The 27995-nt window shown below is 45.6% G+C and overlaps 1 protein-coding gene across 1 annotated transcript; it reads right to left on the bottom strand.

The window, feature by feature from the left end:
- Positions 1–1015: 1015 nt before the first annotated feature.
- LOC307234900 (putative PDZ domain-containing protein PDZK1P1) lies at positions 1016–27571 on the bottom strand (the record flags this gene model as incomplete). The annotated part of the gene is made up of 11 exons (XM_080006766.1): positions 1016–1315; positions 13226–13447; positions 20080–20295; positions 20422–20618; positions 23800–24007; positions 24497–24633; positions 24894–25026; positions 25976–26178; positions 26302–26363; positions 26674–26701; positions 27556–27571. 11 exons carry the CDS (start codon positions 27569–27571, stop codon positions 1016–1018), a joined length of 1722 nt encoding a protein of 573 aa, XP_079862892.1.
- Between the last annotated feature and the right edge of the window lie 424 nt (positions 27572–27995).

Below are 27995 nucleotides of genomic sequence, written 5' to 3'. Positions count from 1 at the left end.
ATAGTGCAGGTGGAATTAGAGGCCATGCTGGACATGGGGGTAATAGAGGAATCTATAAGATTGGTCCAGCCCCATCGTTCTAATGGGTAAGCCCAATGGGTCGGTGCGGTTCTGCGTAGATTACCGGAAGCTGAATGCGGTGTCAAAGTTCAATGCCTACCCAAATGCCCTGTGTCGACGAGCTTTTTGACCAGTAAGGTACGGCTCAATTTTTCATGACGCTGGATTTAACCATGGCTACTGGCAGATTCCCCTATCCCAGCTGTTCAATAAAAAAATCGGCATTCTCCACGTCGCAAGGCCTTTACCAGATCCGAGTGCTTCCGTTCGGGTGGTTTGGTGCCCCCGTGTTTCAGAGACTGATGGACAGAGTCCTGCGTCCGCATGCATATTTAGATGTTGTTATTTATAGCGATATGTGGGAGGGGCATCTGAAGCATGTGGATGCAGTGCTAGCATCCCTGAGGGGCTCACCGCCAAACCAAAGAAGTTCACGGTTCGGCGGCGGGAGGTACAGTATTTAGGGTACCACATTTGGGGGGGGGGCCTGCTTCTACCGCAGGTAGATAAGACCACCGCGGTCGTGAACACACCAAGACTCAAGACTAAGAAGGCGGTAAGCAGTTTTTGGGGCTGGCCAGATACTATAGAAGGTTTGCACCGGAATTTGTGGTACTGTCCAGCCCCTTGACCGACTTAACTCAAAATGGTGCTCTAGATCTGGTCCAGTGGTCAGAGCCGTGCCAGGCATTTGTCAAATTAAAGGCAGCTCTCTGTGGGGAGCCTGTACTAGATACCCCTCACTTTGCTCTTTCTTTCTGTCTGCAGACGGACACATCGGACAGGGGGCTTGGAGCCATTTTGTCCCAGGAGGTCGAGGGTGTGGACCGGCCGGTGCTGTACCTCAGCCGCAAGCTGGTAGAGCAGGAGATGAAGTACAGCACTGTAGAAAAATTGTTTAGCGATAAAGTGGGCAGTCACCACCCTCCCCTATGACCTCCAAGGTAGGGCCCCACTACAATGGCTCCACCGCATGAAAGACACCAATGCGTGGATCACCTGGTGGTATCTGGCCCGACAACCCTTCAACTTCCGGGTGATCCACGGGCTGGGTACCCAGATGGTCGTAGGAGACTTCCTCTGCCACTCTGGGAGGGTCGACTGTCGGTCGGACCGCGTCGGGCCTAAGTGCAACGGTGGGTCTGTGGTGGTCAAGCTGCCGCTGCAGACAGGCAGTGCAGGCTCCCATCCCGGGGCCGCGCAGCTGCTGTGGATAAGGCGAATCAACGGAGGGACTCCGCCAGTTCGCCTGAGCCTAAAATAGGAAGGAATAATTATTTGGTTGTCCCCGCAGTAAGGATCGGCGATCCTATGTTGTACCAGCACGTGGTAACACATTGTTTTTCAGCTTCCTCAGTGACGAAGGAACAGTTGTCAGTCTGTCAGGGAACACTAATGTGTGGTTCACGAGTTGTGATTCCTCCCAAGCTATAAAAGTGCTGGAGGAACTGCACAAAGGGCATCTGGGTACCGTGAAGATGAAGTCTTGCCCGTGCCTATGTGTGGTGGCCCGGAAACAAACAGATTGAGGACTTGACCAAGAACTGCTCTAGATGTCAAAAGATCTAGAACACACCAACACAAGGCCCCTCTCCATCTGTGGCTCTCATCACCATGGCAACGAGTGCACATTGAATTTGCGGGACCATTCATGGTCTAGTATCCTTTTAATTGTGGCTGATACACATTCCAAAAGGGCTAGAGGCCATTAAAATGAAAACAACCACATCGGAAAAGAACATTATGTTTCTGTTTGTTTTTAACCTGTGCTGTCAGCATGTTAGGCATACCAGAGTGTTTGTATGCTATTGCATCTAGGACAGTCTGCAAGTGGCGCTCAACTTCTCAACCTGCAATGCAACTCTTTATTAATTCTTAAATAATAAATAACTACTGCAATAACTCTGTCCTGTGGACAACCTATATGTTGACAAGAGCACAGTTTTGTTTTTTTTGTGTTTTTTTTTTTTTTGTTTTTTTTATACAGAGCCACTACAATTCCCCCTCTTTGGAGAACTATCTTTACATGTTTGGGTCTATAAACAACTTATCACTACTCCAAGAGGGGGAGATTCGCCCCGGGTAAGACAATTAAACATAGAACCAAACCACAGAAAACAAACATTGGACGACATGTATGGAAAAACAGAGTTAATTAAGTCCAGGAAAACTGGAACAGCAATTGCGCATGTGGCCTCTTCTGTCATATTTATGGCAGAAAATAAGAGCGGAGAGGAATGCAACCTGGAGGGTTCTGGGGTGCTTTCAAAGCAGGTGTTGGTGGTATGTGTGTGTGTGAGGTGTCCAGAGGTGAGTGTACAGGACAAGATTGAACACTTCCAGTCGAGATGATATTGGGTCCATAAGTACAACAAAATATCATCTGCATACAAACTGATATTGTGAACAGTTTCCTGTTTGTATGCCAACAATATTACTGTCTCGACAGATGGCTGCCACAAGGAGTTCAATAAAGATGGCGAAAATTAAAGGGCAGAGCGGACATCCTTGTCTTGGGCCACGTTGTAGAGTGAAACACTGAAGTGTAACCATTGGTGATGACAGAAGCAGATGGAGGGTTGTACAGGATTCTGATCCATTAAATGAGTGACTCTCCATAGCCAAACTTGTTGAGGGTTGAAAAGAGATGTCCAATTAACTTTGTTAAATGATTTTTCGGCATCTAAAGAGACTAACAGTATTTAATTTGTTCCTTTGAGAGATGTTGATCAGACTGAATAAACGGCACATATTGCTGGATGAGTGTCTGCCCTTGACAAAGCCTGTTCTGTCTGGGTGATTTATGAATGGAATTACTTTTTCATAATTAGTGGATTATTTGATTGCCGACATTTGCCAAGAGGAAGATCACTCATACTGTATTATTTTATAATGTCAGATGAACGCCAGGCCTTGTAATTATCTCTTGGTTGGGAACGGTCAAAACTTGAATTAAGTACTGTGTTGAAGTCCCCTCCCAATATTATAAGTGATTCAGAGAATACTGAGATTTTTTTTTTTTTATATATATTGTAAAATAAATTTGGGTCATCCTCTTTGGGGCCATAAATATTAGCTATGGTTGATTTGATGTTTCCTAAAATTCTGTTTATGTATTGCTGTGGACTGTTCCGTCCACAAACACGGTTCAGGAGGGAGACAGACTGTGTGGCAGTGAGGTGCCGACACGGCTGGAGTTAAATTCCGCAATACTCACTTACACAAATCTATTGAATGGGGGTGGGGGGGGGGGGGGGGGCAGTTTCTCAGAGCGAGAGGCTCAACTGCAGAAATTTGTTGTGATATTTCACAATTATTTTAAATATAATAAAAATAAGAGTTCAAAAAACGCTTGTTTTGAAATCAAAAAGCCAAAGACCAGAACCTATAAATCCACACACTTGGCCACTTTAAAAAGAAGGAAAACTGCTGTTCACATAATCTACCACTAGTCACTTTAATGTATCAAGTATTGCATTGCATCCCTGTTTTGTCTTACTTCTTAGTAGTACATTGCAGTGTTTATCTTATAACACTGTCTATTTTGCCATTCTGTATTGACACTGTGTTGTGGCCCATGACTATTTAAAAAGTTGACTCATTGTCATTATTTTGTCCTTCTTTTAGGTAAATACTTTAATATTTCTTATACTACACTACTCTTTTCCATTTGAGTTTTTTTTTTTAATTTTGTTTTTGAAAACTGTTTAAATACTCTTTAAATTCTGTTTTTAAAATAGTGTTTTAATAGTGTTTTAGTTTAATCACTACTGTGCCCTTATTTTACGCATTACTGTATGTAAAGTTGAGTTGGTTCTGAAACTAAGAATCTCATTACTGGTAATGATGCTTGCATTGTTAAAGTATTTGACAATAAACTTTAAACTATAATTATATAGACCTAGTTTGAGTGCTCTCATTACAAAGCTATTGAACTTTGTCATTTTAAAAATGTAAATTAAAAAAAAGCTTGTATTTTGAAATTAAAAAGCATTAAGACCTGTTCTCATTCATATATCAAAAAAAAACCAATTGAACTTTGAAAGAAGACCTCTGGTCAGGGTTCCAAGGACAATATCTCAGGTTAGCCCTAAGCCTATCCTGAGATATTGTCCTTTGAAAAAGGAAAATCTGAAATCGCTCTCTGAAATGCAATCATGTTTTTGTGAAGTTAGCGCCATCTCATCATGGTGACACTGCAATTGAATAATGGGTGTGTTTACATTTGAAATTAAACACGCTCTGTCAGGAAACATGAGGGAGGGAGAAATCCAGCTGGTTGGCACCCGGTTGGGAGCCGCCTGGTAGTTGGCTCGAAACTGGCTGGAAGTTGGTTGCAATTTGGCTGTCAACCAGCTGGGACAGCCCTCTTTAAAGTGGCTCCTACTGTAAATGTCATAGCAGGTATCCTGAGTCAGGGTCAATTGGACTGTGAACACACAATATTGTGGGGAGCAGAGCATTCCATTTCCTGATAACAATTCACATTCATGACTTTCCCTAAACCATTTCTTCTCAAATTGTTTATCCTGTTCTTCATTACTAATTCTGGTAGCCTGGCATCTCCAGACTAATTCGCAAATGTGTATTAGTCTGGAATTTCTCAGTTAGTTTCTCGATTTCCAAGGGGAGTTATCAATGGCACTGACCAACACGTCTCTGGATCTAATTGGATAGACCTACAACCAATCAGAGCAACAAAATGCTTGACCTTGTGCTGAGCGAGTGACACGGTAAATTGTGACCCACCACAGATTTTATGTACTTTTGGTACCGTTTGACCGTTTTTCCCCCCGTCATTTGAAAGTGGAGAATCACAGCTTCAGCACAAGGTGTCACTTGTGCAAATCAAGCAAATCTTTTTTAAGCTATGTCTTGTTAATGACGAGGGCGCGGCAAACTATATTTCTGAGATAATCACCCTCAAAGTGTTCCCAACACTTTGCTTCATTCAGCCAGCTCCCAGAATGCAAATTTTTTGGACGACCCACAGAGCCACATGGCTAGTTGCCACATGGCCACTTGACACCCTGCTGAATGGAGCAATCTCTGCATTTTTCTTGTTTTTTGAGGGATATACATGTTTTATAAAAGTGGAATTATTTAGGAGTTTAAAAGTGTGAACAACACAACAAAATGTACAGTCCGTCAATAATATTAGTCTTTGAATATGAACCTCGGTGTGTCATTTAATATATAAATGTGCGGATGCCAAATATCTTGAAAGTTCTTGGAGTTATGATGTGGGCTCACCCCAACCATCCCCCAGCTACACTCTGAGAGCCTGTTTGGGGCTGTCTCTTTTCATTTTCTTTTCGCCACTGGCTGCATTTGCAGGTTTGCAGGGAATCTTGTCCATTGCGACTTGTTCATAATCTGCATCACCAACCTCAACGGACCTCATCACACAAATACTGTGTTTCATCGTCACATTCAGGTTGAAATACACTGTTTGAAATGTTCTCCAAGTCTGGGATAATGCCAGTATCAGATTTAGCGTCGCTGTTGTTCTCTATGTCGCTGTCGGAGAACTGACTATCATTGCGGAAAATTAAGTCCAGTATGAGCTGCTTATACTGACTTGGATGTATGGCACTGGTCAGATTAAGGTCCGTGATATGATTTTGAGCTTCCACCACCCACTTGTCGTAATCCATAACAACACGGAGATGACCGTTTCACAGACAAGTGAAACCGAAGGCTCCTTGTCTTTTTTACGGAAGTGACGTCAGCTTTTCTTTTTCATGGGTTACGCCACCTACACAACAATGTATAAAACACGTGTGTATAAAACACATAAGATTTAAAGGTTGAACTCTATCAAAATGGTTTCACACTGTGACTTCACATCACATGGAATATGGAGGAATGATCTTCATCTGGGCGGTCGCTTCAAAGGAATTGATCGATCTGCATTGATTAGTGTCTCGGTTAGTAAACTGCGTTTCCCCATGTAATGTAACGGGAATATTTACCTCCACGGTTTCACTTTTATCCACTATATACAGTATAAATCAAACTCGACTTTGAAAACACATTGAGAGAACACAAATCTGGAAAAATCAAATTTTCTTTCTAGAAAGGTTTGTTCAACTTATGTGGCAGCTTATGACGATTTCAGAAATGCGCGACAAGTCGGGTTTTGCTGCGGTGGATCACAATTAAACTTTTGGTGCGGGCATCACGGATGGAAATTCGTTTGCATGGGGGTATTCACGCACATTCCATGGTCCGGGTCAAAATTTGTTACATTTTAAGGGGAAAAAGCATATAGCGAAGGCTGCGGTGAGTACCCGCCTGTCACTCCCTGATTTTGGGCATGGATTGGCATGGGTTTGACGTGCGTGAAGCTGGTGGAGTGCGTGAAGCTGGTGGAGTGCGCTCACGGTTCGATAGGGAGATAAAAGCATCGCATGCCGATGCGGAGAGAATGTCCGCAGATGCAGCGGCGCCGAGAGCAGGGAAATCCCAAGTGAGGAAGATCCCCAATAGACTTTCCTGTTGAAAATTTTCCATTGACACAGTTGCAAGACGATACCCAACGCATAACCTTTAAGTGGGTAGTTAAGATCAATGGTGCGCCCAGACACCATACTCACTCACCTGTATTTTTCATTAACCAGGGACAGGTTGTATAGAGTGAGCTGTGACAGTCAGGTGAGAAAATCACCCAGTTGCTGGTTCTGAAAAGCCACCGGGAAATGCTTTTCCAGGTGCCTCACCGTAACCCGATGGACCAGTCACCTCAGAAACGATAAATCACGTGAGCGGATAATGGCCAACTGCTATTGGCCGGGCATTTTGGCAGACATATTGAAGTGGTGCGCCGCGTTTCCTGAGTGCCAGTTGGTCAATCCTCCGGCGACACCTAGAGCGCCGTTTAGGCCCCCCCGCCTAGTCAAGGCCCCATTTGAAAGACTCGTGATGGACCTCATTGGGCTGTAGACGCAGTTCTCGCAGGTATCGTTTTGTGTTGGTTCTAGTGAAATACTCAACCCAATAACACGGAGCAGTGCCCCTGCGCAGTATTACGGCCAAAAACATGGCGCAGACACTGTTTCAGGTCATTTCGCAGGTCGGGATTCCCAAGGAGATCCTGACTGACCAGGGCACTACCTTTATGTCCTGTACACTTCAGGAACTTTACGAATTACTGGCCGTCCGCTCAATTCCAACCAGCGTTCACCACCCCCAGACCAACGGCCTGGTGGAGCTTTGATTAAATGATTCAGAAGTTTGTGCATGACGATAATCGTAATTTGGACAAGTGGTTGGACCCTCTGTTGTTTGCAGTGTGGGAGGTTCCCCAGTCCTCTACATGGTTTTCTTCCTTTGAACTCTTTTTCGGCGGGAGACCCTGAGGCGTGTACCACTCAAAGGATTTTTCCCCATCACCCCACACACAGAGGAGTGGAGCCCTTGTCATGACATGTCTTCCATCTGCTCCAGGCTTGTTCCATCTTGCCCACTCTCAACAATAAAACTGGTACTTTTCACCCCCATTTCTGTACCTCTGCTTGGTGTGTTTGTGTGTGGGGGGGGGGGGGGGGTCAGTTGGCCTCAATTTGGTGTTGGTGGTTTGTGTTGATGGGCTGGTGTGGTTTGAGCAGCCACACCTCTCTTTGGTCCAGGTAATTGGGCCCAGGATCAGGGTGGCTGTATGCCTGTTGCTTGTTAGAGTAATCAATGAGCAAAATGTAAAATCCACACACACACACACACACACACACACACACACACACACACACACACACACACACACACACACACACACACACACACACACGGAGCCCTTCTCATGACATGTCTTCCATCTGCTCCAGGCTTGTTCCACCTTGCCCAATCTCTACAATCTGGTATTTTTCAACTTCATCGGCTGTGTCTCTTTGTCCGAGAGCCCTAAAAATGCCACTTGGCTGGTGTGTGGCAGGCAGGACTGCTACACTGAACTAATTTTTTTTAGTATTGACAGGGTAAACCAACCCAATACACGTAACGTTGATTAGATTAGATTCAACTATGTAATTGTCGTTGTAAAGAGTACAAGTACTGAGGCAACAAAATGCATTTCCCTACATTTTACCCATGCTAGTAACTGACGAATCTAGGAGCAGTGGGCTGCACCACCAACTACAATCATCATTAAACAATGGATAAGAGTGATTAAAACAAAACTCCGCTTTGGGGGTTAATTTACAATAATGCCCATTTGGCAGCACATTATCACACATAAAAGCTAAATAAACAAATAAATTGAGCATGAATATTTATTTGAAGTGATTTTACAATTATGCCTATAGTGGCGGAGCACCCAGCAACTGCAAAGCTTTGCCTCCGTTAAGAAAATAGTCCACAACAACATAGCTAAGCTACATAACTATTTGCCATCCAAAAAATCCTTACATATTTTAAATTGGACATAATCAGATTATTTTCTTCCATTGAAATTTCTATGTAGTGTCACAAAATTTCGCCGCCAGCTCGTGTTAGCACTACCATGTAGATCAGGGGTGCAACTCATTTTAGCTCAGGGGCCACATGGAGGAAATTCTTTGGTTGATTTACTCCCTGCCTTGTAGGCTACACTATTTATTGATAGAAAAATTAAAGCTGTGCAATGCATGAACAATTTCAACAAACCCAACTTATGAACTGAAGTGACTGACATTATTACAGTAAATCACACACTGTTCATTTTCTTTAAATTTCCACAGAAGACAATCATTTTCACAGAACTATATCAGGGTGCAGTATCTCATGCTGCTTTTTAAGCAGGGTTACATCAATATCAGGCGTCGCACCCTGAATGGTAGCCAATTTCAGGATGTTATTCAAGTGCTTGTTTGTGAGCCTTGAGCGCAGCTTTGTTTTATTGATGCTCATAACAGAGAAAACTTGCTCACAAAGATATGTGGTTCCAAACATGCACAAGACTTTTGCAGCAAGGGCTGTCAAGTTGGGGTAACGTGGCAAGAGATACTGATAAAATGTGTCCAAGCCAGCTGCCCTTCAAATCTGAGTCACACTGAAAGTCTATTATTTCAAGTTGGATGTTGACGGGTAGATCAGAAGCATTTGCGGTGAATGGCGAGCAAAAAACTTTGAAGACTTTCTCAAGTTCACCAAAAATCTGAAAGCGTGTCTAAAACTCCCGCAATAGTCCCGTTATTTTATCTTTGAACCGCTTCATGTCTGTGGCATGTTGGGTCGCACACACTTCTTTCAGACAAGGAAAGTGAGCTGCATCACCACCTGTGAGTTGCGTCTCCCACAATGACAGCTTTAACGTGAACGCACATATGCTGTCATAACACTGCGTGACAACTTTGTTGCGCCCTTGCAGCATTTTGTTTAAGTTATTCAAGTGCTCTCTAACATCCACCATAAATGCAAGGTCCTGCATCCATTCTGTGGACTGAAATTCTGACACTGGTTTGCCCTTTTTTTCGCATGAACTGTTCAATTTCCTATCGTAATTCAAAGAAACGCCTCAGCACAACACCTCAGCTTAACCATCTTACCTCAGAGAGAAAGACCACAATTATGGGCTGCCATACCACACTGAGAAGGCTGTCAAACTGACGGTGATTCAGGCCTCTGGATCGGATGAAATGAACAGTTTGGACGACCACTTTCATGACGTTATCCATCTTTAATGCCTTGCAACACAAAGCCTCCTGATGCAAAATACAGTGAAAAGTCCAAAAATCACGTCCTCCATTTGCAGTCTGCACTTTCTCTCTGAACTTTGTCACAACCTGCTTTTTTCCCGACCATTGAGGGCGCACCATCTGTAGCCAGGCTGACAGCGCGGGACCAGTTCACTTCGAGCCTGTCCAGTGCACCGACGAGTGCGGTGAAAATATCAGCTGCTGTTGTGGTGTCCGTCATTGGCACCAACTCCACGAACTCCTTGGTGACAGTCAAAGTGTCATCAACTCCGCGGATGAATATTGCCAGTTGCGCAACATCAGTTATGTCCGTGCTTTCGTCAATTGCAACTGAAAAAGCGATAAATGACTTTACTCTGCGCTTCAATTGGCTGTCCGAATCCGCCGAAAGATCAGAAATCCTGTCTGCAAATGTATTTCTTGTCAGGCTGATACTTGCAAAAGCTTGGCGCCTTTCAGGGCACACAATCTCCGTAGCCTTCAGCATGCATGTTTCTACAAATTCCCCCGCAATAAATGGCTTTGAAGCCACTGCAATTTCATTAGCTATGATGTAAATGGCTTTCACTGCAGCATCACTGATTTCTCGGCTACAAGTATCACAGACTGCTGTTTCTTCAGAACCGCCAATAATTCATTCACCTTCTCTCTTCTCTTTTGTCCTTGAAAGTGTTTGTATTTGTTGGCATGAAGAGTCTCATAGTGGCGACGAAGGTTAAATTCTTTCAGCACTGAAACATGCTGTGAACACACCAAACACACAGCTTTCCCATTCACTTCTGTGAATAAATAGGAGGATGACCATTTTTCTTGGAAAACTCTGAACTCTGCGTCCACTTTTCTCTTTTTTGACAGAGACATTTTGGGGCAATGAGGGTGCCAAAGCACGTAAGGTTCAAATTGGTCAGGCGGAATGACAAGCTAGCTCTGGACTGGCTGTAGCCTACTTGTTCAGCCCCAGTATAAGCAGTTTGCTTGCTGAACAGAATTGCTAATGCGACACCCACTGGACACGTTTAGAACAGCAGTTTCATTCATTGAAAAATTGCAGCTAAATTTAATGCTTTGCAAAATCATCTCGCGGGCCAGATTAAACATGTTCGCGGGCCTGGTCCGGCCCGCGGGCCGTATGTTTGACACCCCTGATGTAGATTGTATCAAACAAGGGATGTGAATACAACCAAGGAGAAGTGGTTGCCGGTCTTTGCCACGCAGTGGTTATTATTCATAAATTTGTCTGCTAATTGCCTTTATTGACCAATCAGAATTGAGTATTCCATAGAGCTGTGTAATAACACATTAATAATGTATGAATTTGAGGTGACAGAGATTAACCACCGGAATCACACCAACATGGCCATGGGGACTCACTTACCTCATGACTCTCATGATATCGACAGGACAACATGAGGAGTGGCCGAATTTCCTTTTTTTAAGGGAAAAACAAGGGAGATGGCAATAGCATGGCCCCTGAGTCATCAAGGCTCTGACCTAGGCATCGTGAGGTAACTGATTGAAGAGTGTGAAGCTCCCGAACATGTCGCACTGAAGCATTGGCCAAGATGTCCTGACCAGTCTTAATAGAATACCTCTTCAACTTTGCTTCCCCATGGATTAAATTGGGCCAGGTACAAGGCTTCCAAAACTAAGGACAACTAAGGGCATCCGTGTGGTTCGAGGTAGATTTTGCCACCTCACCCATCCTAAGGAAGCAAGTCACTACAGTGACAGCAGAGGCTGTTCGAACTGTTCCAGAGATCAGAATGGCATGTGTAACTCTCCTCCCTACGTGTTTGCGAGTAGTGGAAGGTAGATTGACAGCCAGCCAAACTCCATTCTATAATGACATGCGAGTAATGGCTTTCACGTTGCCATCTGATTGTTGTTATTGAAAAAGAGTGAAACTATAAAGGAATGGAAAATACACAAATGACTGTCTTTTACAGAACCACCGTGTACAGAGCTAACCTACTATCATTATGATAGGTGCAATCAACAAATACATTTAGATAGAAATAAAGAAATATCCTGATATAGTAAAAATATTGGGCAAAATATACAACAATGTACTTTGAACCCAGCTAGTGCTACTGCAAATCCCATTCACTGTACAGTATGTTATCTGCGAGCAAACAAAACATTCTAAAATACTAGGGTGTCACACATCATCTGTCATAAATACTCTTCAATATATTACTCTAAGCATAAAGTAAAGTAAATCAAATAAACTTACAGCCATTTCTTTCTTGAGCTCAAGCCAGTATTGAAAAGGATTGCTTCTGGTGTTTGTGCATGGCTGGCAAACCAAATGACAGACAACTACTACCTACTTTGTTTCCTGTGTGCAATACAGATTCACACACATTCATGTGCGTGCCATTGCACATGAACCAAAGAAGCATGAATGCCTGATCACATGAAGTTTTAGCCCATTTATTAGTCAGTACACAATTTTTACATTAACCCTGAACATTTTCTTGATGGAGAAGTTAACACAAACAGCATTGTTGCTGACAGTGTTCCTGTAGCCTGACAGTCCATAATCACGGCAGACATTTGATAGGGTAGATAATCAGCTACTATGGAGTACTTTTTGGTAAAAATTTCAGGCAGAAACTTTTCAAGGTGCTACGTATTGGCATTGAAAGCGTACAAAAAGCCAATTGTTGCTTTAATGCTGCCTTTGCTATTAGAAGGGGTATAAACCAGCGTCTGAGATTCTCTGCTCACTGGCTCTTAAGCTAGTAAGCCCTTGCTGTCGTCTTCACTGCAATCTTAAAAACATACTAGAAAACAACCAACCTTTGATTAGTGTTAGCCTGCTTATTTCCTCTCTTATCTGACATAGCAAGTGCTATGTTAATGTATTCCATGTAATGTACAGATTGCAGCTATATGATAAACAGTAAATTGAAATTTAAAAAAGGACAAGAACTTACAAGTTTAAAGCTAAGAGTATTTTAAACAAAATTTGTTTGGTGAGTTTAGCCTGCACCACATAGGCTATAGAATAAACTCCAGTTTGAAATAATGGCCTACCGACTCATATCGCAGCATAAAGAAAATAAAATAAACATCACATGTTTGAGATTACTATCTCTCCACCCCAAAGAATTATGTAACCACTGATAAATAATACTATCAAAAGGCATGGAATCTATGTCTCAGTCATCCAGAAAAGACAATTTGACGTACATTTGATTTAGCATCTTTTTCAATATTAGTTGCAGCAGAAGACTACTCCTTTTGAATGAATGAGATGAATAAGTCCTATGCTTGGCAGAGATTTGGGATAATTCCTAATTGATCCAGCGATGGTGTGGGTCATTGTTTCCTCAACCCATCACAAATAAACATCACCGATTTTCTTGGAGCCCTAAAAAAATATATAAATACGACATGGCTTAGTTTGTCCTACACACGTTGGACATGCCTGTTATTGTTGTTGGTGTGTGTGTGCACGTGTGTGCGTGCGTTTCTCTGGGGGCCCTCACCTGGGGAACCTGAATGATTCCCGGGACCACTGACAGTCCGTTCTGTCCAAGATGCTCGTAGCCTGCCTTCTCGACCACCAGCAGTTTGAGAGGTGAAGCGGTTTTCTTAATCATCGCCACCACCTCCTTGAAATAGTAATTCTGAACACTCAATCCGTTCACCTCCATGACAGTGTCTCCAACCCTCAGTCCTGCCCTCTGTCCAGGGCCACCTGGCACCACCTAGCGGGAAAATGACAGAATTGCAGTCATGAGCAATGCCACATGGATTTAAAATCAGCACAGGCCATGTTGCCAATTACCATATTGACTCCAATATATATTCGAGAATATTGTAGCAACCCTGTTTGAAATGTTCAAACTGTGTTGTTGATGTGTTTGTTACTGTGTTGCTGGCTTGCATGCTCAAGGGGGCGAGTCCAGGAGATAGGGCTGAGAGACGGGGGGGTGGGGGCTCATGGGCATGTCAGCTGGAGGTGGGGAATTAGAATCAGGTTCCAGTGTGTGAGCGGGTCTGTTTTCAGCATGGTTATGGCTGCCTATGTTGTTGATCAATAAATGCACTGGACGACAGAATTATCACCCCTTGTGTTTATTTGAAGTGTTTAGCGTAACATTACTTTTGGTGTCAGAAGTTAAACTCGATGCTATGTAAGCCATTAGCTTAGCCAGATAGCCGGCTGCCACCTGTTGGATGTGATGCAGTGGAACGCGGCACACCCGAAGATGAAAGAGGAAGAGGTGAGAAGCAATTATGCTTTGGTGTCAGGTCTGGCAACAGAGTTTGGATGGGCTTTGGTGGAACACAAAACTCGAGTGATGGAGACAGTCAGGAGACTGGCTGCCGACACCGGCACCGGGCACCGACACCGGGCTCCTACAGCCACAAGCAGAGTAGAGCACATGGTGTAGATCCCCTCCTTGGTGCAGTCATGCCGACTTGGTGTGAAGGCATGGCTTATGCACAGACTGTACACAAATATGGCATCGCCCTTGGCAATCAGGTGCCGGTTAGAACACCAAAGTTCTCCGGTAAGGCTGAATGGGAGGCGTTTCACGCCCCATTCAAACTGCTATCACAGGCAAAGGGCTGGTCGGAGGACAATAAAGCTCTGCAGTTGGCGTTGTGCCTTATGGATGATGCATTAGCATGCTTGGTGCTACTTAGCCCAGAGGAAAGAAGTGACTAAGGGGCTTTTGTTGGGGCTCTGCAAAGGTTATTTGGACGGTGTGAACAGCCTGGTCTCCTGCACTCTGAACTGTGTAGCAAGCACAGACAACCGGTAGAGCCACTACAGGTGTTAGCCAATGACATTGAGACCCTGTCAAGAAGGGCATATGGCCCAATGCCCCCCACAGTGCAGAGTGAGCTCCCCAGGGACCAGTTTGTGCAAGTGCATCCAGACCCAACTGCCACACCCCTGTACCCTGCAAAAGCCATTGAAGATGACTCTGAAAAGGGAGATTGTGGGAGCTGGAGCTGTAGAGAGCCATCTGAGAGAAAGCAGTCCTATAGTGAGAACTGCAGCGGACAACAGCCTAGCTCAAGAGAAGCCTGCATGGGTGACGGAAATAACTGAACTGATCCGTGCGGTGTCACTGCAATCACCACACAGTGCCACACAACCTCGCCAATGCCCCCTGGTCTGTTGGGGTTATGGCCAACCCGGCCATCTCCTCAGGCAGTGTCCGAAACAGGTCGTTTACCAGGGAAACGGCTTGGGCCAGTAGAGACGGGATGATAGGGAACCCTGGCCTTGTGTCCTACGCCACCCTATCCCCAGCAGCAGGAGCCCAACAGCACAGACAGAGGAGCTGGGCTCAACTCCCCCCCGAAGCAGATGACATTGCAGAGTCCGCAATGGTCCCCATCACCCTGGCTGGGGCCCCATCTATGGCCCTTGTGGACACAGGTTCAACTGCAATGCTAATGAGGCCTGATGTTGTTCCAGCAGGGATTAAATTGGAGCAGACTACAGTGCAGTTATGGACAGTGACTGGTGAGCTAGCCCCTATACTAGGGAAGGGGAGGGTGACAATAAATGTGGGGGTCCATCAGTAAGCTTCCCCGTGTGGGTGGCAGAGGTGCAGGACCCCTGTATACTAGGATTGGACTTCCTGAGGTTTGCCCGCTGCCTGTTGGACCTAGGGGAGAACACACTGAGCTTCCCTGGGGTCCCCACTGTTAAAATGATATCCCCCTCACAAACCCCAAGACCACACCCACTGGCTGTGAAGGCCACAGAGAGACAATGTGACATTACAAACCCCCCAGTCAGTAGAGATAGCTCCCCATTACCAAGTTCAGGTGCTCAAGAGAGGTTCTCCCCCACCCCTTCAGCACTTGGCAGCCCACCGCTTATGCCCCACACACCTTACGACAGACAGCCCCCCTCTCCGACAACACTCCCCTCTATGTGCTTGGGCCCCCTTCCGCTGGCCCAGCCAACTGCGATGGAAGAGATGGATAGACTGTCAGCGGCGAGGGAGATATGGGAACGTAACTGTGATGTGCTGGAGCCCTGGCAGCGGGAAGAGCTGTTGCGGGTGTTCAAGGACGGAATTCAAGTCAGAATTCAAGGACGATTTTGTTCTGATGGATGGTGACGTAGGCCATCACATCTGGTGGAGCATGGAATAGACACTGGAGATGCTCAGCCCATTAAGCCACGTCCCTGCCGTTTTCCCACACTGGGAGGCTGCAGACAGTGCAATTGAGGAGATGCAGCAGGCAGGCATCACTGAGCCCTCAGTGATGCCTCAGCCCATGGGCTTCGGGGGTTGTGATGATCACAAAGAAACAGAGCCCCAAGATGAGATTCTGTGTTGACTACAGACCCCTGAACAATTTGGCAAGCAAAGACTCGTACCCATTTCCTCGCATCGATGAGTCACTGGATCTGGTGTCCGGTTCATCCTGGTTCTCCTCACTTGACCTGCACAGTGGCTACTGGCAGGCGCCCCGAGGCCAGACCAAAGACCGCCTTTTGCATGGTAAGGGGGCTGTGGCAGTTTCACGTCCTCAGCTTTGGCTTGCGCAATGCCCCAGCCACATTTGAAAGTGTAATGGAGAAGGTGCTGCCTGGTATCCTCCACTAGGAATGTTTTGTGTATCTGGACGACATACTGGCCCTCAGGAGCTCCTTTCTGGTGGCCCTGGGGGACACTGAGGCTGAGAGTTGAGAGTGGCGGTAGCAGGTCAAAAGCTCGACCCCAAAAAGTGCTGTTTCATGAGAAAGGAGGTGGAGTTCTTAGGGCACAGACTAGAGGGGGGAGCATCAGCACGCTGGAGGAGGAGGTGCATGCGGTAAGAGACTGGCCCACTCCCACTGACCACCGACAGTTGAAAAGCTTCCCTGTACCATCTGCTGCAAAAGGACAGGAGTTTGATGTGGACACCAGAGTGCTGGCAGGCCTTCAGCTCTCTCCAGGGGGCATTGATGGAGCCCCCAACCCTCACTCCCCCAGAGTGAGGGTAGCCATTTATCCTGGATACCGATGCCAGCAATATTGCCGTTGCTGCAGTGCTGGCTTAGACAGGGCCAGCAGGAGAGAGAGTGGTGGTGTACTTCAGCAAAACTTTCAAAAGGTTGAGCGCCGCTACTGCGTCACTCGTCGAGAGCTTCTGGCCATAGTGATGGCGGTAAGGCACTTCAATTCTATCTCTGTAGCCTGATATTCACTGTCCAGACTGATCATTCAGCTCTCCAGTTGCTCATGTCTTTCAGAGAACCAGAGGGGCAGGTCGCACGCTGGCTGGAGGAGCTGCATAAGAAGATCTAATTTCTTCACAGTGGTGCAAAGGGCCGGGGCTCCCCATTCCAACACAGACGTCCTGTCCCGACGCCCCTGTGCTCCAGATGGGTGCCAATACTGTGAGCAGAGAGGGGCACTGGAGAGGGAGCTCCGGGAGGAGGAGGAGTTATGCCCCATGCACGAAGGGAATGGGCCGGTCTGTCGGGAGATGCAGGTAATGGCTGTGAGTGGAGAGCACAAAAGGAGCAGGACGCGGAGCTATACCCAGTGCTGCAGTGGGTAGAGTTTGGACAGACTTGGACTTGGGATGAGGTGGCGGGGAGTTCAACGGCAACTAAGGGATTGTGGGCAAAGTTTGAGGCTCTGCAGGTGAGTGACGGGTTGCTGCAGAGGGCCTGGAAGGAGCTGGCTATGGGGGAGAGAAGGTGGCAGGTGGTGGTCCCCAGAGCACTGAGAGAGGCCATGCTTAAAACCTCTCATGGTGCCGCAGGGGCAGGGCATTTTGGAGTCTCCAAAACCCCTCACCGCCTTTGCCAGGGGTTCTACTGGGGACAGTCAAAATGGATGTTGTAGACTTTTGTTGCTGCTGTGATCTCTGTGCTGCCCACAAGGGCTCCTCCAGGTCAGCCCCATGGCCAGCTCCAGCAGCTGGTGGTGGGGGCCCCGATGGAGAGAGTAGCAGTGGACCTCATGAGCCTGTTTCCCTGAACCGATAAGGGCAATCGTTATGTCCTGGCTGCAATGGACTTCTTTACAAAGTGGCCAGAGGCATATGCGGTGCCGGACCAGGAGGCAGAGACTGTGGTGGATGCCCTCATGGAGGGCATGTTCAGTAGGTTTGGAGTTGCGGAGACTATCCACAGCGACCAGGGAAGGAACTTTGAGTCGTGTGTCTTCGCCACAATGTGTGAGTGTCTGGGCATGCCTAAGACTTGGACCACAGCCCTGCATCCCCAGAGTGATGGTCTTGTAGAACGGTTTAATAGAACCCTCATGCAGCAGCTGACCCTCCTCAACGCAGAGCACTGGGACTGGGACACGCACCTTCCTGTGTTGCTCATGGCCTAGAGGTCTGCTGTGCAGCACTCTACCTCCTGCACACCTGCCCCACTCATGTTGAGACAGGAGATTTGGACCCTGCAGAGGTGAACTTTGGCAAGCCCCCTGACACCCCGCAGTTCCTCCAGGGTGAGAGTACGCTCAGAAACTCCAAGATCGGTTGGAGTCAGCCCACACCTTTGCCCGGGACCAGCTGGGCAAGGCGGGCAGAAAATTAATTATGATGTGAGGACCAGAGGGAGGCACTTCCAGGCTGGAGAGCTGGTTTGGGTGGATAGCCCGAGGAGGGGCCGGTGCCCTAAGTTGGACTGTCACTGGGTTGAACCTTGTACCTCCAGTACAACCAGTACAATTCAGTACAATCCAAAGGAATGTTGGGGTGGTGTACAGGGTTCAGCTGCCATTCCGAGGGAGGAAGCTGGCACTGGACAGGTTGGCCCCATACAGAGGGGACTCTGGTCCCCTTCAGAACTCTGAGGCCCTGGCACCCTCCCAGAGAGAGAGTGACTCAAACACCACGCCTAGAAACTCACACAGGCCGAAGGGAGCTGGCCTCTGACAACCAGTGGGTAAGAGCTTCCTTTCCCCGGTGCCAAATTCTCCAGATTCGCTGTCTGCGTCCCCCTTGCACACTTCCGGTCCCTTGGTTACTCCACCCATGGTCCCTGCTAGACAGCGGGGCGGCCCCGTTCACCAGACCGAGTCACCTTTGCCATTACCAGGATCACGACTCCATAGACTGAGATGAGCCCGGGGTAATCTCAGAGACTTTGTTTGATCCCTTGGGATGAGGGACTTTGTAAGGGGATAGCAATGTAACAACCCTGTTCGAAATGTTCAAACTGTGTTAATGATGTGTTTATTGTTACTGTGTTGCTGGCTTGGATGCTCAAGGGGGCGGGTCCAGGAGGTGGGGCTGAGAGACCGGAGGGGGGGCTTGTGGGATGGAGGTGGGGAATTAGAGTCAGGTTCCAGAGTGTGAGCAGGTCTGTTTTCAGCGTGGTTATGGCAGATAGTAGCCTATGTTAATAAATGCACTGGACTACAGCATTACACCCCTTGTGTACAAAGCGTTGAGGAGAACGCTACAATATGATATAGAATCTTATATCTACGGTCTAGACTTTGTAATGTCCATATACGGTAGAATAAAAACATTTAAAAAAATATGCATTAGGAGGAGCGTTCCAATTTGTTTCAGCACACATACAGTATCCTACAGCTGTCAAACAACGCAGAGACACCCGTCCTCGTTCGAACTCAAAATTTTCCCATGCGGTTGATTTAAAAGAAGCAAGCAGGCAGGCTTCTAGCTCCTGTGTGTTGTGTTGTCAGTGCGACTGACTCAGCCAGAGACCAATCTGCTTGAGCTAAGCTTAGCATGTTGCAAACGGCTTCTGGGGGGGACTCGTGCTTGTGAAATTTGGTTCGGCATTATGTTGATCACTCTTTGCACACTCCTTACCACTGCATGCTGCATTATCATTATTTTCAAATAAAATTGTTTTCTTTATTAAAAAAAAGATTTGTTCTAACCAGAAAAGGAAGACAATGAATATTGGGCTCAAATGCACCCTGCATATGAAGCTAGCGACTAGGCTAATGTTTGGTTAAATGCGAACCACTACATCCGAAATGTTAATTAAGAATACCATTTAGTTTCCCAAATTAGTAAACATGCCCAAAAGTGGGCACAAATAGTATACAAAAGGTATGAGAATGACATACTATGTACAGGGAAATACACATTACATATTCAATCATACGAGCAGTTGAAGAGTTAAAGCAGTGATCTATAAAATTATATTGTTAAAAATTATATTTTAAATATATTTTATATTCATCCCAGATTTGTTAAAAATGTCACAGTTTCAAATGGAATTCTGAGAAACACGATAAACACATAAAAAGAAAGTGTGTGATCATTCATATGCATGTTCTTTCTTGAATAATTACAATTGGAGTAATTGTAATTGTAATTTTTCTGTTATTTATTTTATTTACAGAAGCCCTGAAGGGTATATTATATTACTGTATACCTGGCCGATGAAAGTTCCCAGCTCATCCTGAACGCAGCCCAGGTGGAAGCCAAAGCCTTTCTCCTCTCTGTCCAGAACACACAATCGAGGACACGGGCAGTCCCCAGGTGTCAGGCGAAGATGGCTGCTCCAATTCTCAGTGCACCCGGGCCCCCCCCCGCCGCTGTCGCTTGTTTCGTTTTCTTCATCGTGAAACCGCAGGGGCGAGATGCCCAACTGAGGATGGGATAATACAATGATAATTATTCTGGAAATGGAACGACGCAGGTGTTGCAACACAAACCATGGCGCCTTTCCCATATAGAAGGTAAGACCACGTCAGATTTACAACTCCGTGCTCACCCCTCGGTAAAAGTCGTGCCCTCGCATGGATATGGTGGTGAGGCTGACTTTGTGGCCGCTCTTCCGGATCTTATTGACTATGTCCTCATGCTCCATGGCATCTGCAGGCTCCCCGTTGACGGCCAGCAGGACCTCTCCATCCTCCATCCCGGCTGCATCGGCAGGGCTTCCTGTGTCCACCTCGCGCAATAGGTGAACTGTAGTGGTTGGTGAAATCATTATTTTTTAATTGGATAGAAAAGCAGGTGATTGACTTTGATCTTTTTCGATATTTGAAGCTGTTTTCAAGATGACTGACGGGTCACTGATCGAAAGGAAGCTCACTTATAAATGTAGGAATGAGAGAAGATGAATGAGAAATTCATCCAACCAACTCAGATATACAGGGTTGAAGTTGGCCTCATGTCTGGTGGTGCTGCCACAGCACACTATTCTTTGGGTGGTCAAGCTAACACAGAATCAGTATGGGGGGCAGCGGATTCAAGCAGTCTCTTTGCACAAACATGCTGTAGGTTTGAATCAATCTAACTGAGAAACAGACAAAAGATTTTGAGTTCCAAAGGTTGCACTTTGAGGTTGCCCCAATCTTTTACATGACATGGATTATGTAAGACTGGGCTTCTAGTCATACACAACACATTTTTAAACCAGAAACTTAAAACAGAAAGCTACTATCTAGGGTGGGGTGAAAGGGCTGATGGAATGCTGAAAGTTATGCCTAACTTCCACCAACACATTACGTGTGCTACCAGGGGGGAAAGAACTTTGGATCACTGTTATGCTCCATTTAAGAATGGATATAAGGATGTTTCTGGCCCACCTTTGGGTTAGTCAGACCACACTGCCATTTTTTTTGATTCCAGCGTATCAACAAAGAAATGTACGCGAAACGCAATTGACGAGGGACGTAAAGCGGTGATCTGACCAGTCACAGGCGATGTTACAAGATGCACTGAGTGATGTAGACTGGGATATGCTCCAATCAAGTTCCAGCGACGTCAGCGAGGTTGCGGAAGTAACCACGGCTTACATAGCTATGCTAGCGGATAGCATCGTCCCATCAGTTAAGATTAGACTTTTTCCTAATCAGAAAACATGGGTTGACAAATCCATCCGCGCCGCTCTGAATGCTCGTACCGCTGCTTGCAATTCTGGCTTGGCATCCGGTAACATGAAAGATTATAAAGCGGAGTCCTACAACATACTGAAGGTGGTGAAAGCTGCTAAGAAGAACTATGCGGACAGGATGCAGAGAGAGATGGAACTGAACGACACCAGGAGCCTATGGCAGGGACTACGGACTCTTACGTACTATTGGAGCACACCCCCCCACCCCGTGAGGGTGATTAAGACTAAAACTGCTCCTCCCTCCCTCAGAGTTGGACCCACTGCAGTTCACATACCGTCCAAACAGATGACACCATCTCCTATGTTCTGCACACCACCTTGACAACCAGAAGAGGGACTATGTGAGAATGCTGTTCATTGATCACTGCTCAGCATTCAGTACCATAGTCCCCTCCAGACTGGCTGCAAAGCTGATCGAGCTGGGACTGAATTCCTTCATGTGCGCTTTCTGATGACCAGGCCCCAGTTGGTTGGGGTGGGTGGACACCTCCATCTCGCTCACCCTGAGCACAGGATCCCCCCAGGACTACAAACTTAGCCACACACACACACACACACACACACACACACACACACACACACACACACACACACACACACACACACACACACACACACACACACACACACACACACACACACTGAGGTCCAGCTCCATTAAGTTTGTTGACAACACAGTCGTGGTGGGCCTGATCATCAACGATGACGAGAAAGCCTATCCAGACGAGGTGGCGGATCTGACACTCTGGTGTCAGGAGAATTGCCTCATTTCAAATACTAAGGAGCTGATTGTAGACTTTGGGAGGGCACCACAACTGAGGACGTATACGCCACTATGGATAAATGGGATTACTGTCGACAGGGTGAGCAGTTTCAAATACCTGGGAGTTCACATAACAGAGGATCTGACATGGACTACTCACATTGACACCCAGGTGAGGAAGGCAAGACAGTGCCTTTATCATCTTAGGCAGCTGAGGAAATTCTAAGTTTCCCTGAGGATCCTTCAATCCTTCTACTCTGGAGCTGTGGAGAGCATCCAACATAGCCACCTGGTTTGGAAGCAGCACCACTCTGAACAAGAGAGCTTTGCGGAGGGTGGTGCGTCTGACTGAACATACCATGGGAGCCACTCAGGAGGTGCAGAACCAGAGCCTGCAGAATCATGAAAAATCCTCACCACACCAACAATGGACTGTTCCAGCTGCTGCGGTTGGGCAAACCCCTTCACTGTCACGCAGCAAAAACTAAAAGACTGAGAAGGAGTTTCTTTCCCCAAGCCATCAGGATTGTGAACACTGATTTCACTAGTGCCTGTACAGTTTCGTTTGTACAGGCCACAATTATATTATTATATTTATATTTTTATACTATTTATTTTATACATTATTAAATTGAGAATTTTTATTGCTTCTAAAAATGTCACAATCTCTGCAGGCACTGCCACTTGCATTTCACTGCATACCTGTATGTGTGTGACAAATAAAAATCTTGAATCTTTGAAATTCTGGGAGAAAGCTTTCACTTTTTTTAGGAAGCATTGATCCATTTTATCACATTTTGCTAGATTTTATTCATCTCTACAACACAACTAAACACTTGGAAACTGTTGACATAGTCTGCGTATGGCTTGGAGCCTCCTGCCATCACAGAGGCCAGCTTGGACTGCTTGATTACCGGGAGATTTTCAAACTGTCCAAAAAATTATGTGAATACACTTGTACTTTCTATTTGATGCTGAATAAGATATCATACATCTAATGCACAGATGGAGGGTCAATCCCACTTTGGGTCATGGTTTGTCTCTTTGCTTCTACTATAACTGGTTGATTAATATGGAAATCATCAATGGACAATATCGAGGTCAAGTATAAAATAGTTAAACATAAATAATTAAATGTAAAGCATGCTTCTTGGCCTTACAGTAGTGGAGGTGGTGGGATTTCAAGGCTCACTGATATGACTGCGGTGAAAGTAGTTCACCGAATTGTAGAGAATATGACAATACAAATATCTATCCACTCTATTTGGTCAAGGTCGCGAGATGAGAAGCGGGAGTCTTGTCAAGGAGGAACCCTGAGATGAACCCAGTCATTGGCTTGTCGATAGTCGACTTGTTTAATGATAACATTTGATAGAATCTCAGCCAAAAAGCAAGATGACGTAGAGATCAGTGTCTCACACAGTCCTAACAAGTCAGTGCAGGCAAATGCTGCGAACGTCAAGGGTTAAGCAGGCTCTGTCCCTTACCGATATGTCCCAGGACAGCAATCTTCTCCTGTCGCAGAAGAAAGCCGTATCCGTTGGGTCCTTGAATGAGGTGCATGGTCTTTGGTCTGTGGGTGATGCCGAGGCATTCTGCTAGAACTGGCAAGATGGGCATTCTCCTTCTGATGTATCTGCATTCACTCTCTCTGTCGATAACCATTAACATCACAGAGTCTTTACTCCTCTTAAACTGAAAAAGAGAGGCGAAAGAAGAGTTGGTTCTAAGGGGATGATCAACAGGTCAAACTTGCTGAGATTGCCATCATGGCCAACTGTATGTTCTGCATGTCCAGACCAGGGCATAATACTGGAAACCAGCTACTACTGTGACCAGAGAGTGAAGGGAATTGGATGGTGTTCTATGATAGTTGAAAAATTTAAATCAGGAAATTACTTAGTCTAAGGCCACAAATTGGTACTTTCAGAGCCCTGAAACATAATCAATTATAGACTTGTGGGAAGGAATTAAGCAATTTGAGGAAGCACATCACTAGCAAATGCAAAGGAACTATAAAAGGTTTCTGCCTTAAACGGTGGAGAAAGACTAAACTTTTGTCCAGGAGACTTCTTTATTGAACAAAAAATCGTTAAAATGCATGTAGCCTTTTCATTTTTTTTTTTTTTTTTTTTTAAACCACCGTCATTGTCTGAAATCAAAGAAGGTGAATTTGACACATACTATTTTGTTGAGGGCAGAGAATGTGAGGTTTGACACCATGGTGCCGTTGATCCAGACCAGTCTGTCCCCACTATGGACACCAGCTTTCTCTGAAGGCCCGTCCGTCACGGTCCTTAGGATGTAGTGCCCTTTTTGACCTGAAAGAACAAACAGACAAATAAACAAACAAGCAAATAGGAACCCATGAACCTCACAGATTTAGGAGCTGACCCTTTTACCCAAAGAGAGCAAAAGATGACCTCCCAAACCATAGTGCATTCAAAAATCAAAGCCTACTCTTGGTTGGCGTTATGAAGACGTGAAGTTGTTCTTTGCTGACTTTGTTCACTGGTATAGTTGAATAAATGGGCAAACCCTTGAGAGTACAAGGTGATAAAGGTCTGGAGATCTCAGGTACCTTCCACAGAGATAACGGTGATTCCCAGGCCCTGCACGGGATGTCGGATGACATGGCAAAGCCTGGGTCTAGTGCTGCGATCTCCTCTGTGGGCCCTGGCCAACAGCTGGAGATCCTGACACGAAGCCACTGCCTGGCGGACAAGGAGGGGTTCAGCTTCACTTGGGTCAGAAAGGTATATGCCATGAATAGCTATAGACTTCATAGCCACTTCATTTACAATACAGTTAGTTAACTACTTTCTCTTTATAGCACAAATAAGATAGACTAATCATTGTTGTTCAGACCGATTAGTCCGTTATTTTGAAAAATTTGTTTCGCACAAGAATAAATCTGCAGATATGTTGGGGGAAACGGTCACCTGTTTATAATCCTCTTCTCTCAGCACCAAGAGGAACAGCTGTAAGCCACACCACTGAATCCTCCTCACCACCTCACACACACACACACACACACACACACACACACACACACACACACACACACACACACACACACACACACACACACACACACACACACACACACACACACACACACACACACACACACACACAATTTCACTGCACTGTCTACAACGTGAACCACAACTCAAATGCCTGGGCGCACCAATTTCTAAAATTAAATTAAATATTTAAACTAACACTTGGTGTTTTCTTCAAGCAGTCATAAAAAAAAATGGCCTGGATGTAAAAGGTAAGGACTTTAGGACCCATTTAGGTTGGAGGTAGTGTCCAAATCCCAACCTGCTTCAAATATTCCAATTCAAATATTGACAAAGATTTGCATAACACAATTCTCTCACACAGTCTCTTAAAACTTGCTTGACAGCACACTTCATCTCCAAATTCACAGCTAAACTGATCAGCACGCAGCAGAGAATGTGAGATAAGCATAGAGTAAAATTATTATAGTCAATATCAGGAAAATTGTTGGAGAAAGTGCAACAAAAGGAGCAGAGGTTCACCAGCTCTCTGTGGTAAAATTGTTCTCCTAGTCCATACCAGACACCACCATATACCGCCTTCTAAACCCTGGGACCAAGTCCTGAGAGGGGTAGACGCAGATAGTGGTCCACTGACCTTGGAGAATTCTATGTTATCTACGTATTCCTCGTTGACCTCCAGCACTCGGTCCCCGTCCCTGAGGCCAGCAGCCACCGCTGGGCTCCGGGGCTCCAGATCTCGGACCACGTAGCCCTGCTCAGCCCGCAGGCGGAAGCCAAAACTCTGGCCCTCAGCGTGCTTCAGATGACACAGCCTGGGAACGAGACGCGGGTCTGGCCCTGGCGGTGACGATGGTAAAAAACAGCATAAATGTGACAATCATATGCCTGTATCATATCTCTTCACTGGCTGAAGATGAAAAGAGGAGATGAAGTGTCGGAACATTTTAAGTCAGATCATACCGGGGTCATCGCAGATGACAAGGGCTGGATTGTCAATCCCCTCCTTTGGATTGAAGGTGAAACTAAGAAATGGAGAAAGGTAACAATTTATATTCATAAACAGTACCTCAATTGGGATACATGAAACAATATGTTGGTAAAACAAACCTTGAGGAGGAGCTCTGTTGAGGAACGGCAAACGCACATACATTTTCTCATGTATGTGGTTAAGGTCCATGTCTTTGGTTCATGGACCATGTCTGTTTATTCATGGCCCATGCCCATTTCTATTGTTTTTACAACAGTAAAAGGACAGTATTCTATAAAAGATTTGTGTTGACCTAAGAGAATTTCAATATAGAGAAGGTTTGGCCCTTAGCCAGTGGGACTCACCGTGGATATTCCATTGCATTGTCACCACCTGGGGAAGGGGACAACGGAAGAGTCAAAATAGAGATAAGCCCATTGCCCATAGATAAGCTTGCCTCCCCCCACCATCCTATCTCCTGAGACTGAGCTCGTTACTATACTCGGGTTACTCATCTCCTCACCGGGTCATCTTTGTCGACAACAGCAAGATGTCACAAGGACAAAGCCGGGGATTATTATTAACTCAGAACCACAAGGTTTTGGGTCAATCAAATGCCGCAGGATTCACCTTTAACGGATGAATGATTAATGACATGCAAAAGCGTAACTTGACACAAAAACACTGTTATAACGCACTAGAAACAGGGTCTTACCGCAACTAAAAGATTGCACATTTAATAATGGGATACTTACAGCTCCTGGCATGGCTGACCTACTCCAAGTAGTTTTCATTTGTACAGATACATTCATACAGAATCAATCATACAATACAGAATCAATCTCCACCTCTCTCGCTCTTGCCACCAAACATATTCAAACACACTCCATCTTCCCTCTACATTGTACTCATTCGCACTCTCTTACACGGACGCCTGATCTACGCAGAGTGAGTGTGCACACACACAGCTGGCTGTAAATGTAGATATCTGCAATGTAACGCAAGCCAGCTATCTGCTGACACACAATGTTCTCACTAGATACCGAACACCATTATCACTCTCAAGGTCTCATAATCCAAAAATACTTTCACAGCACATTTAACAGAAACAAAACGTCCAAAAAGTCAACAACCTACATCATAAAAAAACAAAATGGCTCGTACTCATGATTCATACTCTCTATCCAGGTGCAGCAGGATTTGTATATTCAAATTGACAGTGCAAACAATGGAGAGACGGAGCTCACCTGCCACATACTTCATGGTGTTGAATCTTTTCCTCCGAAAGAGTCCTCCGTCCCGTCCACTTGTTTCAGACTAAAGCAAGGGCGAATTGCAAGGTATGCGGATGGGAGAGGCAACATAAAAACACTCTGTCATCAGCAGGTGAGAACTCGACCTTCTTGTCTTCTGAGGCAACCCCCTGGTTTAATATTTAATCGAGATAGTTGATAAATGCTGCTTCAGGGTTGCTCTGACAAATTGTCAAGAGAGGTATATTTAACTTTATGGGCGTGGTATAGAAGTCTGAGATAACTCTCTGTATAGGGTATTTGCAGGTAAGTAAAATGAATAAAGTTTTGAGACAAATTTTAACAGAGACAGATTTTTGGACAAATTATTCAACATATTCGATAAAGTATTGCAGGAAAGTATAAAGGTAAGTACTATATTGAGGCAGAGGTAA

Source organism: Zeus faber, assembly GCF_960531495.2.
Source record: "Zeus faber genome assembly, chromosome: 9".
Classification (NCBI taxonomy): domain Eukaryota; kingdom Metazoa; phylum Chordata; class Actinopteri; order Zeiformes; family Zeidae; genus Zeus; species Zeus faber.
The sequence above is the reverse complement of the archived record's forward strand: the minus strand, read 5'-3'. Positions and strand labels throughout refer to the sequence as shown.